Below are 16,643 nucleotides of genomic sequence, written 5' to 3' on the forward strand. Positions count from 1 at the left end.
GTGGAGGTCAGCACTGAGGCATCCGCTGGGAATCCATGTTTTCAGAAAACAGAATCACAGAATTATAGAATGACAGAATCATTTAGGTTGGAAAAGCCCTCCAAGATCATCGAGTCCAACCTGTGACTGTCACCCAGCCCAGAGCACTGAGTGCCACACCCAGGGGTGCCATGGACACCTCCAGGGACAGCGATTCCATAATGAAGGAACCAATTCAATAAGAGGCCACTGAATGTTATTGCCAACCCCTTCCATTACTCAGATGTGAACTGGTCCTGCTGGTCTGGGCCCCCCCTTGTGGGAGTTAAATTTATGGCTTCCCTCTGACCATTCTCAGATTCCATGAAATTAACAGGGAAAACCACATTTGTGAAATCCATGTGAGGAAGGAGATCATGGCTCGGGGCCACTTTGGGACTCCTGACAAGCCCCATTCGTGGCACCAGCCCTGCCTCCCTTCAGGGGATGCAGCCCTGGCTCTTCCCGTCGCTCCTGGCTGATGCTGAAGGGCCCCTGACCCGTGCTCCTGACCATGACCTCCCTAAGGACCTCCTGGGCATGTGGTGCCCCTCAGCTGTCAGGGGGGGTCTGAGACATTTCCCCAGGGAAGATCCTCTGCCCTGGCTCCAAGGAGCTTTTCTGGTGGGGATTAGAGCACGGAGAGCAGCCGACAGCTGTGTGTGTGTCTGGGCAGATGTTGGCCAGCTGTGGGGAGCAGCCCTGTCCTCAGCTGCCCCGAGGGAAGAGCGGAGCAGCTTGGAACTGTCTGCTGACCTTAAACCCACCCTGCACCGCTCCCCCGGGACCCCCAGAGCTGGGAGCTGGGGCAGGGAGGTCACTCTGGGTCCCAGCAAGAGACAGGGGCCCTTTGTGGGTCAGGGCTGAGGGGAGCTGGGGCACACACAGAGCAGTGAGTGGTTTGTCTCTCCCTCCCGCAGGCAGTGACACCGTGGAGGTCCCCGTTCGCCTGATCCCTGGAGAGAGACAGGCTGGTGATGGCACGTCCCTCCCGGAGACACCCAACCCCAAAATGGTGTGACGGGGCTGGGGACACCTCTGGCAGGGCTTTGCCCACGTGTGTGGGGTGGTGTGTCCGCAGCAAGGCAGTTTGGTTCCTTTCCTGTGAACACAGGGCAGCAGGAAAAGGGGAATGATGTGTCTGTGGGTGAACACCTGCAGGGGGCTGGCGGTGTCCCAGCCCCTCTCTGAGGTCACTTCCCTGGGCAATTGGTCACCTTTAATGAGGCTGATGTCTGCCAGGGTCTTCCTGCAGCCTCATCAGTGAGAGGCTCTTGGGGGGGCTCAGACAGGGCAGAGCAGCCTGGGCTGGGGTGAAATCCCCCTTTAAAGAGCAAGAGATGGGTACTGGTGGGCCAGAGAGTCCCAGAAAGGTTTGGGTTGGAAAGGACCTTAAAGCCCACCCAGTGCCACTCCCTGCCCTGGGCAGGGACACCTCCCACTGTCCCAGGTGCTCCAAGCCCTGTCCCAGCTGGCCTTGGGCACTGCCAGGGATCCAGGGGCAGCCACAGCTGCTCTGGCCAGCCTGGCCTGTGGGGACTGTCCTGGGGCAGGTCTCTGGGGCTCCCCAGGCCCTGGGCATGGCAGCAGCTCTGTGTCCTTCCCCAGATGTCGGCTGTGTACGCAGAGCTGGAGAACCGCCTGATCGGCGGCTTTGCTGGCAAGGTGGGCAACGCTGCCCTGCACAGGACATCGCCCCCCGCCCCAGAGCTGCCACACGCTGCAGGTACCTCCGGGGGCATCTCAGCTGATGGTGGGTGGTGCTGGCCAGGTGGTGGGGGAGAAGGCAGTGTCCTCTTGGTGCCGTCCTACAAGGCAGCAGAGATGGTTCCGCGTGTGAGCGCAGGGCTGGCTCTGCAGAGGGCAGTGCCGCGTGTGGGATGGTGCATCCATGGCAGCACAGCCTGGCAAGCTCCTCTCCTCTCCTCTCCTCTCCTCTCCTCTCCTCTCCTCTCCTCTCCTCTCCTCTCCTCTCCTCTCCTCTCCTCTCCTCTCCTCTCCTCTCCTCTCTCCTCTCCTCTCCTCTCCTCTCCTCTCCTCTCCTCTCCTCTCCTCTCCTCTCCTCTCCTCTCCTCTCCTCTCCTCTCCTCTCCTCTCCTCTCCTCTCCTCTCCTCGGGAGCTGCAGGACACCCGTGCAGCCCCCTCGGCTCTGTCCCGCAGGTGGCCGCAAGCCGGGGCTGGCGTGGCCGAGCGAGTTGGCGACCCAGCCCTGCTACTACCGCCTGCACAGCAGCGTGGCCTCCCCGTGCAGCACCGAGTCCAACCCCTACGTCAGCCTGGACAGCAGCCCGGCCCCGTCGCCCAAGCACCGCGAGTACTCGCCGCTGGCACGGCGCAAGAAGCTCTTCACCTTCTCCAGGCCCCCGCGCAGCCGCGACACCGACCGGTTCCTGGACGCCCTCAGCGAGCAGCTGGGGCACCGCGTCACCATCGTGGATGATTTCCTCACCCCCGAGAATGACTACGAGGAGGTGAGCGTGGCACGGGGTGCTCAGAGCACCGGCTTCGGTGCCCTGGGCCCGCAGCCACCCACGTGCGGGCTCAGGGGACACGTCCTGGGCTCTGCAGGTGGCAGGGAGGGGCAGGACACACCTGGATGGATGGATGGATGATGGATGGATGGATGGATGCATGGATGGATGGATGGATGGATGGATGCATGGATGGAGGATGAGGAGGATGGAGGAAGTGGATGAAGACGAAGAGGATGGAGGATGTGGATGGAGGATGAGGAGGATGGAGGACGAGGAGGCTGGAGGATGGAGGATGTGGATGGAGGATGAGGAGGATGGTGGGTGGAGGATGAGGAGGATGGAGGATGGTGGTTGGAGGAGGATGGAGGATGGTGGTGGGTGGAGGATGAGGAGGATGTGGATGAGGACGAGGAGGATGTGGATGAGGAGGATGGAGGATGGTGGTTGGAGGAGGATGGTGGGTGGAGGACGAGGAGGATGTGGATGAGGAGGATGGAGGATGGTGGGTGGAGGATGAGGAGGATGTGGATGAGGAGGATGGAGGATGGTGGGTGGAGGATGAGGAGGATGTGGATGAGGATGAGGAGGATGGAAGGATGTGGATGGAGGACGAGGAAGATGGAGGATGGTGGTTGGAGGACGAGGAGGATAGTGGGTGGAGGATGAGGATGGAGAACGAGGAGGATGGAGGATGGTGGGTGGAGGACGAGGAGGATGTGGATGAGGAGGATGGAGGATGGTGGTTGGAGGAGGATGGTGGGTGGAGGACGAGGAGGATGTGGATGAGGATGAGGAGGATGGCGGGTGGAGGATGAGGTGCCACCTTCAGCCTCTGCTCTGTGCCCACGCAGATGAGTTTCCAGGATGACCAGGGCAGCTACGTCACCAACGATGTCAGCAGCAGCGAGTACATCAGCAGCAGCGACGAGGGCAGCTCCCTGACCTACTCCACGCTCTCGGACCACATCCCCCCTCCTCCGCTCAGCCCCCCGCCCCCGCCGCCCCCCCTGCAGTTCCACGACCCCCAGAGCGGCCCCACCAAGGCTGAGGCCACCAAGGCCAGCGCGGCACCCGCCCCCAAGTCCCTGGTGAGCCACCTGCACCCCGTCCCGCCGCCGCCGCCGCCGCCCCCGCCGCCCCCCGTGCCCTGCGCCCCGCCCCTGCACCGGGGGCTGCTGCACCGCCGCAGCGAGTCCAACCACATGAGCGTCAAGAGGCTGCGCTGGGAGCAGGTGGAGAACTCGGAGGGGACCATCTGGGGGCAGGTATGGCCCGGGAGAGGGGCGTGGGGTGGGGCACGGGGGTCCCAGCCGCGCCCTGGGGAGCAGTGACCTGTGCTGAGGCTCTGCAGGGCTCCGCTTCGTCCTTGCAGGAGTTTGGACCAAACTGCTGGGGTGGGGAGAGGCTCTGGAAAGCCTCTGAGCTGCTGATTTTGTCTGCAGCATCCTGGGGAGCACTCCCCTGCCCTCAGGGGTTGCCACAGCCAGGAGCTGCCTCCGGATGTGTTCTGCAGCTGTGGGGGGGGGTGTCAGTGGGAAAGGATGAGGATGGTTGGAGCAGAGTGATGGGAGAGCCCCGAGAGGGCAGGACAGTGGAGGGGACAGCAGAGGAGAGGGGTGAGACAAGACATGAGAATCCCTTGGCATCATGGCCATGAAGTGGAGTGGAACTCTGAGGTGGATCCGGTCCCTTCCCGGGGTTTAACTCCCAGCCTCTCCCGGTGTTCAGGACGTGCCGTATTCCCTGTGCCCTGAGCAGCCAGAGGGGAGCTGTGGGATCATCTTCCAGTCCCCCAGGCACTGAAACCCTGCAGGTCCCTCTCCCCAGCACTCCAGGAAGGAAGGAAGATACTTCTTCACAGTGATTTTTCTGTGTGCGGAAAAATTCCCGGAGCTCCTGGAATTCCCATTTCATCCTTCAGTAAGGGGGTCATGCCCAAGGAGCAAGTGAACACAGAGGTGCTCTGTAGGATTTCAGCTGTGCCAGGAGCTGAGTGAATCTGCAGGGCACTGGCCGAGCCTCCAGTCACAGGATGGTGCCACCAGCCTGTCCTGGTTCCTTCTGGGGACACGGAGCTGAGCGTGGGGACAGGGAATGTGCCAGCACCGGTGGCAGTGCGGGGCTGTCCCTGTGCCAGCGCAGCTCCTGACTCCTCCTCCCCCACAGCTCGGGGAAGACTCGGATTACGACAAGCTGAGTGATATGGTCAAATACCTCGACCTGGAGCTGCACTTCGGGACTCAGAAGCCCACGAGTAAGTTCTGGGCCCCAGAATAGGTCCTGGTGCCAGCTGGGAGGGACTGGGAGGGACTGGGAGGGACTGGGGCTCGATGGGCAGCAAGGCAATGCCTGTCTGTGACATCACCCCTGGCATGAATTTGTTCATCCTCAGGATTTTGTGGCTGGTGGCACAGTGGATCATTAAGGTGGAGATGCTTTCATTATCTCCCTTCATTATCTCTGCTGCCATGATCTATTTCCTCTCCACATTTCATTGGGCACTGAAACCCCGCTGGAGGCTTTCAGCAATTGCAGCTCCAGTGCTGGAGAACTCTGGAAATGCTGGAAAAGCCGTGAAAACATTCCTGTGTCCAAAGAAATCATCACCGGCAGCACTTCACGTTTTATGCAAGTCATCAGTGGGTGTCCCCCAGGAGCTGTGACGGGCCTGGAGCTCTGTGCCTGTGCAGCTCCCATCACTCTTCAGCTGGGGTCTCCCACAGACCCACTGGGCTCTCCACCCAGAGGAGTTTTTGGGTGCCACAAGCCCAGAGCGGGGTCCAGGCTGGGGCTGTGGAGTGGTGGTGATCCTGTGGGAGGCATTCCAGCAAAGCAAGAGGGATGTCTGAGCTCTCCTGCCAGGGCCACGGTGCCCAGCTGGCAGTGGGAGGAAATGGGACTCATCTCAGGGGACAGTTTTTAGGCTGTTTCTGAGCAGTCTGGGATTTTCTGTGTGTTTCACCTCTCGTTTTACCTTTTTCAGCTCCAGCTGAGTCCTCCATTGGGGAGATCTTTGAATTGCAGAATTCAAGGATTCCTGGAGCCATTGCTGTGTGCAAAGCATCCGTCCTCCTCTCTTTCATTCATGGTTTCACTGTTTGCAGGACAGTTTTCTTCCCGCTGGAGCCGCCCGAGCCTGTCCTTACCCGTGATTAAATCTTTCAGTTTCTCTTCCAGAGCCAGCTCTCATGCCCGAAAACTTTAAAAAGAAAGACGTGGTTGAAATTTTGTCCCACAAAAAGGCCTACAACACATGTAAGTGAAGTGCATGGTGCAGGTACCCCCAAAAGGGGCCCACAGGTGGGATGTAGAGAACTGGAAAGGTAAAGGGAAGGAACAGGAGCTCGATCCCATGAGCACAGCTCAGCTGGGATGGATTTTCCTGCAGCCCAGAGCTGCCCCAGACTGCGTTCAGCCCCGGGCAGGGGGAAGGATGGAGATGGGATGTGCCTCGTGGTCCTGGGGAGGGCAGAGCCCGCAGGGAAGCGGGCAGTGGAGGGGCGGTGCTGCCTCTCCGGGGTGTGTTTCTGGTCGGGGGGAGGGTGGGGAGGCTCGGTGGGACCCTGCCAGGGATCCCCACCCCGGCTGTGGGGGATGTGGGAGCAGGGCCGGTCCCAGGGCAGCCCAGCCGGGGCTGAGTGAGGTGCACGCGGTGTTCTGGGGGGCTGCAGGACCAGAGCCACCCGTGGGGTGCCCACGCAGCCCCTGCAGGGTCCCAGGGAGGGGAAAGCCCTCCCTGTCCCAGGGCTGTGCCCGCACAGGTCTCACTCCGTGGGGAGGTTGATGTCCCCGTGTGTCCCCAGCACCGCCACACCCCCGGCGTCCCCTCCTTCCCCTCCCAGTGACAGTGACGTGCCTCCCTGCCCCCAGCCATCCTGATCGCCCACCTGAAGCTGTCGCACATCGAGCTGCGGCAGATCCTGATGACGATGGAGACGGATCGCCTGGAGCCGTCCCACATCAAGCAGCTGCTGCTCTACGCCCCGGACGGGGAGGAGGTGCAGCGCTTCCAGAGCTACAAGGAGAACCCCGGCAAGCTGAGCGAGCCCGACCAGTTCGTGCTGCAGGTGCCCGGGCAGGGCCGTGCTCTGGGAGGGGGGCTGTGTGTGCCCTGTCCTGCCAGCAGGACACTCACACCTGGGTGAAGCTGTGTGTGCCCTGTCCTGCCAGCAGGACACTCACACCTGGGTGAAGCTGTGTGTGCCCTGTCCTGCCAGCAGGACACTCACACCTGTAGCTGTGTGTGCCCTGTCCTGCCAGCAGGACACTCACACCTGGAGCTGTGTGTGCCCTGTCCTGCCAGCAGGACACTCACACCTGGGTGAAGCTGTGTGTGCCCTGTCCTGCCAGCAGGACACTCACACCTGGGTGAAGCTGTGTGTGCCCTGTCCCTGCCAGCAGGACACTCACACCTGGAGCTGTGTGTGCCCTGTCCTGCCAGCAGGACACTCACACCTGGGGGTGGCTGTGTGTGCCCTGTCCTGCCAGCAGGACACTCACACCTGTAGCTGTGTGTGCCCTGTCCTGCCAGCAGGACACTCACACCTGGGTGAAGCTGTGTGTGCCCTGTCCCTGCCAGCAGGACACTCACACCTGGAGCTGTGTGTGCCCTGTCCTGCCAGCAGGACACTCACACCTGGGTGAAGCTCTGTGTGCCCTGTCCTGCCAGCAGGACACTCACACCTGGGTGAAGCTGTGTGTGCCCTGTCCTGCCAGCAGGACACTCACACCTGGGGCTGTGTGTGCCCTGTCCTGCCAGCAGGACACTCACACCTGGGGTGGTGGCACTGGTGCCCGGTTGATGCCTGAGGGCTCTGGCAGCTCCCAGGAGCTGGTTTAGAGCTGCAGAGCCACCACCAGGTTGTGGCTGTCATCACTCCCTGGCGGCAGTGACTTTGCCCAGCTCTGATTTATTTTCTGTTGGCAAAGTCACCGGTGGATGTTGGTGTGGAAGTGCCCATCCCCTGGCAGCACAGCAGCCCAGCCACTCCCCGTGCCAGCTGTAGCTCCTGTTCCATGCCCAGGGCAGGAGAAGCCCCGTGCAGGAGGGGCTGTGGCACGGGGGGTGCTGACTCTGCCCTCCTGGTGCCCAGATGCTGTCGGTGCCCGAGTACAAGATCCGCCTGCGCAGCCTGCACTTCAAGACCACCCTGCAGGAGAAGACCGAGGAGATCAAAGCCAGCTATGAGTGCATCTGCAAGGCCTCCCTAGAGCTGAAAAGCAGCAAGAAGCTGGCAAAGATCCTGGAGGTCAGAGCGGCGCCTCCTCCTTGTTGCAGTCACCACTGGCCCTCAGCGTTGCCCAGGAGCACCCACGGGCAGCTCCAGCCCCATGGCTGTGCCCCACGTCTGGGCAGCATTGCAGGCTGGTCCCTGTGCACCCCCACACTGCCTGTCCCCCTGAGGAGGCGTTTTTGGGGTCCTTGGGTGGGTTGTGCCTGGCAGAGGGAGAACAAATTCCACTGCAGGTCCTCCATGACCCTCCTCAGATGAGCTGTCCCAAATTGCTGTTCATTCATTCGGTTTTGCTTTTAAAAAAAAAAAAGCAGGTGGGGCAAATGAGGTCGCTGTGTGCTCAGAGGCGTTTGCAGATGGGTGATGAAACCCCTCAGTAGCTCCTGGCCAGTGACCTTCCACCAGTTCCTTAAATCCATGGGGGCAATGCTTGTCTGCACATGGATGGGTGGGGAACAGGAACTCAGAGTCCCAGGGGCTGGGAGCACACAGGGGCAGGAGGTCACCAGCCCCTCATTCTCTCCTCTTTGCAGTTCGTGCTGGCCATGGGAAACTACCTGAACAACGGGCAGCCCAAGACCAGCAAAACAACGGGCTTTAAAATCAACTTCCTCACCGAGGTGAGCAGAGCCAGGCTCGCTCCCGGCGCAGGGGACACCGAGCCCGGGAGCTCCTCGTGTCCAGCAAAGCTGCTCTCATGGGAGAGCCCAGCGTGCAGGGAGGGGTGGAAGGGGCTGGATTGATCCACGGCGGGGACTTCAGAGAGAATCTGCTGTGGCTCTGGTGCTTCTGGTGGGAATCCTGCCCAGCTCAGGCTGGCCAGGGCCCGGCTGTGGGTGGGAGAAGGTCCTCACCCCCCAGGGGCTGCAGTGGGGCTGTCGCTGTTGGACACGAAATGAGTACACAGAAGCTTGGTAAGCTCAAAGGAGAAAATAGAGAGTTTTATTGGAACATCTGGTATTTATAGAATGCCAAAGGTGACCGTGGGTTGGAGGATGGAATTACCACCTCTCCAACCACACTGGTCAAACCAACAGTCTATCAATTCTCTCTTCTTACAAAGAAGAATGCAAAACAATCATTATTTACATGAACAGTGCCTGAGAACTTCAGTAGAAATATGTAAACGGATCAGAAGGCTGAAGAAGTTTTATGAGAAGTTTAAAACTTTTAAAAGAACTATAAAAGAAAACTTAACGCTTTTAAAAATCAGGGCAACATGGGACTCCTGAGGGGCGGGGACGGGGGGACAGCCCTGCCCTGCAGGAGGGGCATTGCCACAGCACTGGTCTGGGCACGGCTGGTGTGCAAACATCAAATGTGCAGTTCAAGCATTAAGCACGGGGCTGAGCCCCGCTCCCTCTGCAGGGGGGTCCTCACTTGTTGTGCTTTGCTGCAGCTGAACACGACCAAGACTGTCGATGGGAAATCCACCTTCCTGCACATTCTTGCCAAATCCCTCAGCCAACACTTCCCAGAGCTCCTGGGCTTTGCCAAGGACCTTCCGACAGTGCCGCTCGCTGCCAAAGGTAAAGGATCCGAAGCAGCTGCGAGCCCCGTGTGGCCTTGCACTGCCCCTGGGCTTGCTTGGAGCCTGGGCTCAGCCAGGAGCTGCACAGCCTTGGCAGGAGCAGGACGGGAGCCAGAGCAGGTGAGGAACGGCCCTGAGCAGGAGGAGAGCCTGAGGAAGGGACGAGCTCAGTGACAGTGAGGTGCCGCCCATCCCACACTGCTGCACCTGGCAGTGCCTGGACAAGGCTCTGTCCCCTGCCCTGGTGCTCCCTTCTGCCTTGAAACGGTGATTCCCAAGTCCAGAGGCACCTCGGAAGTGCAGGGGAGGCAGAGGAAATGGCAGTGCCAGGAGATGGTGTGCCCCAGCCTCCATCCAGGTGTGCAGGAGCTGCCGCAGGTGCCAGCACTGCACTGCCACGGTCACCTGTGCTGCAGAACCTCGGGGAGGGCTCACACTGCAGTCACAGCTGGGTCACCCTGAATAAGGAGCCTCTGGCTCAGCTTTCTGCAATGAAAAGCAGTCACACACCTGCTGGAGTCGTTCTGCACGCTCTGGAGCTGGGGGTGTCACCAGAGGCTGCTCAGGTGTGGCACAGGAGCAGGGCAGTGCCCGTCCCTGTGCTGGCACTGCTGGGGAACCTCCAGTGCTGGGGCAGCTCTGGGCCCTCACAAACAGGGACACCGAGGGGCTGGAGGGTGGCCAGGGAAGGCAACGGGGCTGGGGAAGGGGCTCAGCCTGGAGAAAAGGGGGATCAGGGGGGACCTTGTGCCTCTGCACAGCTCCTGACAGGAGGGGACAGCCGGGAGGGTCGGGCTGTGCTCCAGGAAACAGGGACAGGAGGAGAGGGAACGGCCTCAGGCTGGGCCCGGGGAGCTCAGGGTGGGATTTTAGGGAAAATTCCTTCCTGGAAACGCTGCCCAGCCCTGGCACAGCTGCCCAGGGCAGGGGTGGAGTCCCTGTCCCTGGAGGGATTTAAAAGCTGTGTGGATGTGGCACTTGGGGACAGTGCTTGGGTTAGGGGTGGCTTTGGCAGTGCTGGGGAAACAGTTGGACCGGATGACCTTAGAGGGCTTTCCCAACCTAAATGATTCCACGATTCTGTGATGTTAAATGATGCATTGAATCTCTACAAAGCACGAGCTGCATTCCCTTGCACACCATCCCCTGGTGTTTGTGAGCAATTCCCTTGGGAATTAGTGCTGCAGTGGATAAATAAAGGAGCAAACTCCAGCCTGGAGCTGTGCATTTCCACTGGAGGAACGTCTGTACCTGGAGCTTTCCCAGCTGGAATTTGCATCTGGCCTAACTCTAAAATAACCCTTCCAACACTGGAGGCTCCCAGCTGCCCAAACTCCTGCCACTGTGTCCCCCCCTTGTCCCAGGTCCTGTGTCCCCCCCGTCCCCTCCCAGGCACCTGCGTGTCCATCACCAGGAGCCCTGCGTGCTCCTTGTCCTTGGCAAGTTTTGGCACTCCCGGCTCCTCTGGGCGTGGGCACCAAGAGCTCCTGGTAACCCTCTGGTCCCAGCAGGACGGGCTGGCTGCCCACCCTGCCCGGGCAGCAGGACATGGGTGCAGAGCAGAGCGGGCAGACAGACTGACCCCCGACCCACGGCCACGCTGCTCACCCTCAGCGCGCCGTGGGAGCAGAGCCGGGTGTGCCAGCCCTGCTGAGCCCGCTCTTCTCCTGCAGTGAACCAGAGGACCCTGACGGCCGACCTGAAGGACCTGCACACCACGGTGAGTGACATCCAGAAGGCCTGTCACAGCATGCCAGCCACCGCCGAGGACAGGTTTGCCATTGTCATGACCGTATCCTTCTGTCAGAGGGGAAACCCGGCACCGAGTGCGCTCCAGTGACACCCTGCCACTGCCTGGGGGCTCCCTGCAGGGCCAGTGTCACCTTTGGTTCCCACGTGGCTGTCCCCAAGGCGCTGGCCAGCGGCTTGCCGTGGGTGGCCAGTGTTAGACAACACACGCCGCTGCCCCGGGTCTCTGCTGAGATTCCAGGCAGCAGCTGGGTCGCTGTGACACGGGCAGCTCTGCTCTGAGAGCGCTACTAGGACCGAGCTAGAGACCAAGAGAGGACACCTGTGTGCAGCTCGGAGAGAGTTGTATTGCTCGAACACCGCAGGGACAAGTGACCCTGGGCACGGGTCTGGTTACAGTTCTTATAGGGAGTACAGGTGATAAGGCAAAACCAATAGAGACAGTGTCCAGCCTGAACACATCACAGGTCAAATCCAGTGGGAATTACTCAGGGGAGGGGTGAATACTCGGGAAAATACAGAAACGAAACTCTCTAACTTCAGATTGACAAAGCCTTTTGCCCTTTGCGTAGCTACGTGTCACCACAGGCCAGGGCTGTGCCTGGCACTGCTGGGAAGCTGCCCCTGCTCTCAGCCAGGGTGGGGAGCAGGTCTGGGTGCCCCTGCGTGGCACAGCCCCAGGGAACGTGCTGGGACTTCTGTCCTTGGGACCTGTGCTGTCAGGGCCAGCTGAGCCTGCCAGCACCTCCACATGTGCCTGTGCAGCAGCTCCCTGCTGCCAGCTGGGCTGGAAGCCAGCTGTTTGATAGGAGATTGATAAGGGATTGGGATCCCTAGCCCAGCCGTGGGGCAGCTCTTTGTCCTTAAGCCAATTCCTGCAGTCCTTCCTGGAGAGTGCCCAGCCTGCCATGCGCTCCCTGGACGACCTGCAGCACAAGGCCATGGAGGAGTTCAGCAAGGTGCTGTCCTTCTTTGGGGAAGACTCAAAAATGACAACTTCTGAAGCCTTCTTTGGCATTTTTGCAGAATTCATGAGCAAGTTTGAGGTGAGTTGAACCTTTCCGAGGCAGCCAGGTATCTCCCGTGGGGTGTCAGTGAGGTGTGTTATTTGTGTGTGAGTGGGATGGGGTTTTGTGAGCAGCTGTGCCTGAGTTAGAGGCAACTTTTCTAATGCTGATAAGGTGAATTTTTCTAACACACAAATCAGCTGGCCAGGATGGGACGCAGAGGGAGGCCTCAAGCACAAGCCCCAGGGGAGAGTGATGTGGTTGTTCATAGAGTTCTGGAATGGTTTGGGTTGGAAGGGACCTTAAAGGTCACCCCATGTTCCACCCCCTGCCCTGGGTGCACCTTCCACTGTCCCAGGGTGCTCCAGGCCCTGTCCAGCCTGGCCTTGGGCACTTCCAGGGGTCCAAGGGCAGCCACAGCTGCTCTGGGCACCCTGTGCCAGGGCCCTGAACTTCCTGCTGCCACAGCAGCCCTGACGCTGTTGAGCAGGACAGGAACAGAGAACTCTAGATCAGAAGGCTAAGAAAATGAATTCTCTCTTTATTTCAAATGTACCACTCTATATATAGAGAACATCGAGAAGACTAATTTCATTGGTCTTAGAGTAAAAACATCCCACACCATTGGTGTGCAGTGAATGGTGCACAGAGGCAGAACCTATCTATAAACAATGTGAATAACAAGGTAGATTAGAAAATTATTTACATTCTTTCCCAACTATTTCCCAGGCTCTTGCCTGATTAGAAAACCTTTCTCTGGCTGAGCTGAAAATATCCACACAGCCCCACTCAGCGCTGCCCTTTCTGTCCCACAGCGGGCTCTCAGTGACGTGCAGGTGGGCGAGAGCCAGCGCAGCCCCAGGATGACCTCCCCCCTCGCCTGGTGACGGCCTGCAGCCACCTGAGGTGCAACAATTCATTGCCAACAAAGTGCAATTGGCTCCTGTCCAGTCTGGTTGTAAATACGCTGCCGCCACCTGCTACCACCCAGCAGAGTCACGGACAGAGGGGTCGGGGCAGGAGGACACTGAGAGAGCACCGCAGGGGACAGAGGGTGACGTGAGGGTGACACGAAGACAAACCCTGCACTGGTCCCCACAGAGCTTCCTTGGCACCCTCCACTTCCAGGGGTTTCGTGTCCATCCGGTAAAATCCCACTGTCACGCGTTTCCCAGACACCTGTAACTGGCCCCAGCAGCTGCTGGAGACCTTCCCCACACCCCCACGGCCACTGCCCGAGCGTGGGGGCTCTGCCCAGGCAGCCTTGGGGTGGGGGGAGCCCGGGCACAGAGTCCCTGGGAAGCAGAGCAGGTCAGCAGGGAAGGGAGCGTGGGGGGATGAGCAGGAGGGCGGCCACCTCCAGCTCCTCTGGGGCCCTGAGGACGCTGCTGAGTCCTGTCCAGTCCCTGTCCAAGCCCTTCTGCCCTGGGGCAGAGCACACGGGGGGGGGCTGGAGCTGCACCTGCCCAGACGGGAACAGTGGAGCAGAGATCACTGGAGGTGGCCCGGAAGCTTCAATTCCCTTCCCCTGCCAGCCAGTGGCAATGGAAAGCAGTAGGAGCTTGCAGAACCCTTCTGGCACATCCACGTGGTCCCGAGGACGGATCCGGTGTGATCCTTCCAGCTCACGGGTCCTTCCTGGCCGCCAGCTCTGCTTAAAGCTGTGCCAGAGGCTGACGGACCTTGAAACCTTCCCAAGAGAGTAACACCATCAGCACGCGGTTCTTGGAACTCGCCAGCAGACAGCCCTGAGCATTTTGATGCCTCCTTGGAAAGCACGGAATCCCCGAGAGCCTAAAAATGACCAGGAGTCCTCTGCAGCCCCGGGTGCTGCTCCAGGGCACGGCAGAGGCAGCGGGGAACGCATCCCCCGCCCTGCTGCAGTCTGGAGCTCTGGAGCCCCTTTACTGTAGGGCCGGTTTTCATGGGCAATATCCCAGGGAGCTCCAGAAGCGCGCACGGCCGCCTCCCGGTGTGCACACTCACCTCTCACCCTGCACACCCCCTTCCCGATGTGCACACACATCTCCCGTCCTGCACATCCACCTCTGGATGTGCACACCCCCCTCCCGGTGTGCACACCCCTATCCCACCCTGCACACCCCCCTCCCGGTGTGCACACCCCTATCCCACCCTGCACACCCCCCTCCCGGTGTGCACACCCCCCCTCCCACCCTGCACACCCATCTCCCGGTGTGCACACCCCAGTCCCGGTGTGCACACCCCCATCCCACCCTGCACACCCCCCTCCCGATGTGCACACCCCCTTCCCGATGTGCACACACATCTCCCGTCCTGCGCATCCACCTCTGGATGTGCACACCCCCCTCCCGGTGTGCACACCCCTATCCCACCCTGCACACCCATCTCCCGATGTGCACACCCCCCTCCTGGTGTGTACACACATCTCCCGTCGTGCACAGCCCCTTCCCGATGTGCACACCCACCTCTCGATGTGCACACCCCCTCTCTCACCGTGCACACCCATCTCCCGATGTTCACAGCCCCCTCCCGATGTTCACACCCATCTCCCGATGTGCACACCCCCATCTCACCCTGTACACCCCCTTCCCGATGTTCACAGCCCCTTCCCGATGTGCACACCCATCTCCCGATGTGCACAGCCCCCTCCCGATGTTCACACCCCCCTCCCGATGTTCACACCCCCCTCCCGATGTTCACAGCCCCTTCCCGATGTGCACACCCATCTCCCGATGTGCACACCCACCTCTCACCGTGCACACCCCCCTCCCGATGTTCACAGCCCCCTCCCGGTGTGCACACCCCGTCCCGGTGTGCCCGTCCCTCTCCCGTGGCCTGGCTGTGTCTCCCAGCTGCCCGGATCCCCCCGCATCCCCCCGTTCTTTCCCCGGCACGGAGGGACAGCGTTCCGCGGCCAGTGCATGCGCCTGCGGGGGCTCTCGAGCTCTCGCTGCTTTGTGAGCATCTCCTCCGTGCAAAACGCGCCCGTGTCCCTGCGACCCCCGCCCCGCTCCCGCATCCCGCCCGCGGAGCCCCGCAGCAAACGCCGCGTAGGTCACCCAGAGCAAGGGCTCGTCCTGCAGCCTCCGCCAAGGACACAATCACCGACCGGTGCATTATTTACGGGAGACCTTACCACCCTCAAACCTCCGGGTTTTGGTATTTTTTTAAACCCTGCTGTAGAAAGTGAAGTATATTTTCACAGGTGTTCTCCGTTTATACAGCTTTAAGTGCCAGGTAGTGGGTAGCCTTGTGTTCCCAGAGGTCCAGGACAGGGCCACGCTCCCTCTGCTCCTCTTTCCCTTTTGGATGTTGCACACTGCGTTCCCTTGATTTTTTTTTTTCTTTTTTTTAAAACATATCCAATATTTAAACCGCCAGAGGTTCTTTTGAAACTGTCCTGACAGAAGATGCTGTACATAGATTTTGCTACATGTTGTAACTTTCTGAAATAGTTAGGACTCCAATCCCTTTGGTATTTTTATGTGAATATTTTCAAAGAGCCAGAACTTCTGGTGATATGATTTGATAATGGGACGATGTATAGTCACAGTTCAGTCTCCCAATGCCTATGTGCTATTCCTAAAATAAAGCTACTGCCTTCTGCCTCCTGACTGCACAGACCTCTGTCTTCTGTCCAGAAGTGCTGCTGGTGATGGTGGGAGGGATTCTGCACCTGCCACTTGTGCACTTGGTTCATACTGGCTCCGACACCTGGCTGGGTTGGGGCTGGTGTGGAGAAGGACCTTCCTGCACCACAGCATCCAGGCTGGAGGGATCAAAATGAGCAGCAAATTCTTAAAATAGTATGGATTTTTAACTCCAGCCTTCAGAAGAAAACATTTAGTGAACTGTATGAGCCAGTGAATTGTTTCCCTCTGAAAAAGAATTCTTGGCTGAGGCTGAGTTTATGTCCTGGGGCGATTTATCTCCCGTGACACTTGGAGCAGACGGACAGGAGCAGCTCCCTATCAGGTGCTGGTTCACAGCAGCCTGCTCGAGCCCTGGGAGCTCCCCGGAGGCTGGAACAGCTCCGTGCACAGTCACCCACAGTGTCCCTTGCTGGGCACGTGCATCTCCTTCCCCGGAGGTACCGAAACCACAGGATCCCGAGGGGAGCGCTCCAGGGAGCGGGGAGGGTGGATCCGGTGACCTCCAAGGGTCCCGTGCAACCTGACCCATGCTGAAATTCCATTTGAAGTGCTCAGACTCCTCCTGCCCCCCAGGGACCGGCCCAGCGTGGCTGTCACAGCTGCGGTGCCCGGGCTGAGCCCATAAACCAGCAGGAATGATGTCCCAGTGTCCCCGAGCCTCCATTCCCCACGTCCCACACAGCACCCACGCCGTTCCCTGCACGCTCCCTTCTCCTGGGCTCTGGTAACTTTTTTTGCAGACAGACACGAGGTAATTCCTGCCCAGAGCCGGCACCTTTGAGCCTCACACAGAATTCCTGCGTCAGCCCTGACCACGGGATCATCCTCACAGGAAAGCCTGGCCTTGGAAAGGAAATAACAACTCGGGCAGCAGCCAGGGCAGGGCAGGGAGTGCAGGCCTGGCTGCTCCTGCTCCACGGGTGCCACTTCCACCCTCTGACACACGCCGGGAATCATGTCCCTGGAAATCCCAGCTCACCTGCCAAACCTCAGG

At 59.9% G+C, this 16,643-nt stretch overlaps 1 protein-coding gene across 4 annotated transcripts in view; it reads left to right on the forward strand.

Annotated features, from left to right (window-relative positions):
* GRID2IP (Grid2 interacting protein) overlaps positions 1–14,089 on the forward strand; it is a 38,531-nt gene extending 24,442 nt beyond the window's left edge. For 2 of the 4 annotated variants that reach the window (XM_053957643.1, XM_053957645.1), the window contains 13 exons: positions 939–1,033; positions 1,627–1,744; positions 2,180–2,490; positions 3,345–3,758; positions 4,660–4,747; positions 5,659–5,748; positions 6,364–6,560; positions 7,587–7,742; positions 8,261–8,347; positions 9,127–9,256; positions 10,932–11,050; positions 11,889–12,053; positions 12,830–14,089. In XM_053957643.1, coding sequence (XP_053813618.1) covers positions 939–1,033; positions 1,627–1,744; positions 2,180–2,490; positions 3,345–3,758; positions 4,660–4,747; positions 5,659–5,748; positions 6,364–6,560; positions 7,587–7,742; positions 8,261–8,347; positions 9,127–9,256; positions 10,932–11,050; positions 11,889–12,053; positions 12,830–12,901 — 2,042 coding nt within the window. In that variant the 3' untranslated portion in view covers positions 12,902–14,089. The remainder of the gene's footprint in view (positions 1–938; positions 1,034–1,626; positions 1,745–2,179; positions 2,491–3,344; positions 3,759–4,659; positions 4,748–5,658; positions 5,749–6,363; positions 6,561–7,586; positions 7,743–8,260; positions 8,348–9,126; positions 9,257–10,931; positions 11,051–11,888; positions 12,054–12,829) is intronic. The other 2 variants (XM_053957644.1, XM_053957646.1) reach the window with 1 other exon arrangement.
* Positions 14,090–16,643: the final 2,554 nt, after the last annotated feature.

Source organism: Vidua chalybeata, chromosome 16 (assembly GCF_026979565.1).
Source record: "Vidua chalybeata isolate OUT-0048 chromosome 16, bVidCha1 merged haplotype, whole genome shotgun sequence".
NCBI lineage: Eukaryota > Metazoa > Chordata > Aves > Passeriformes > Viduidae > Vidua > Vidua chalybeata.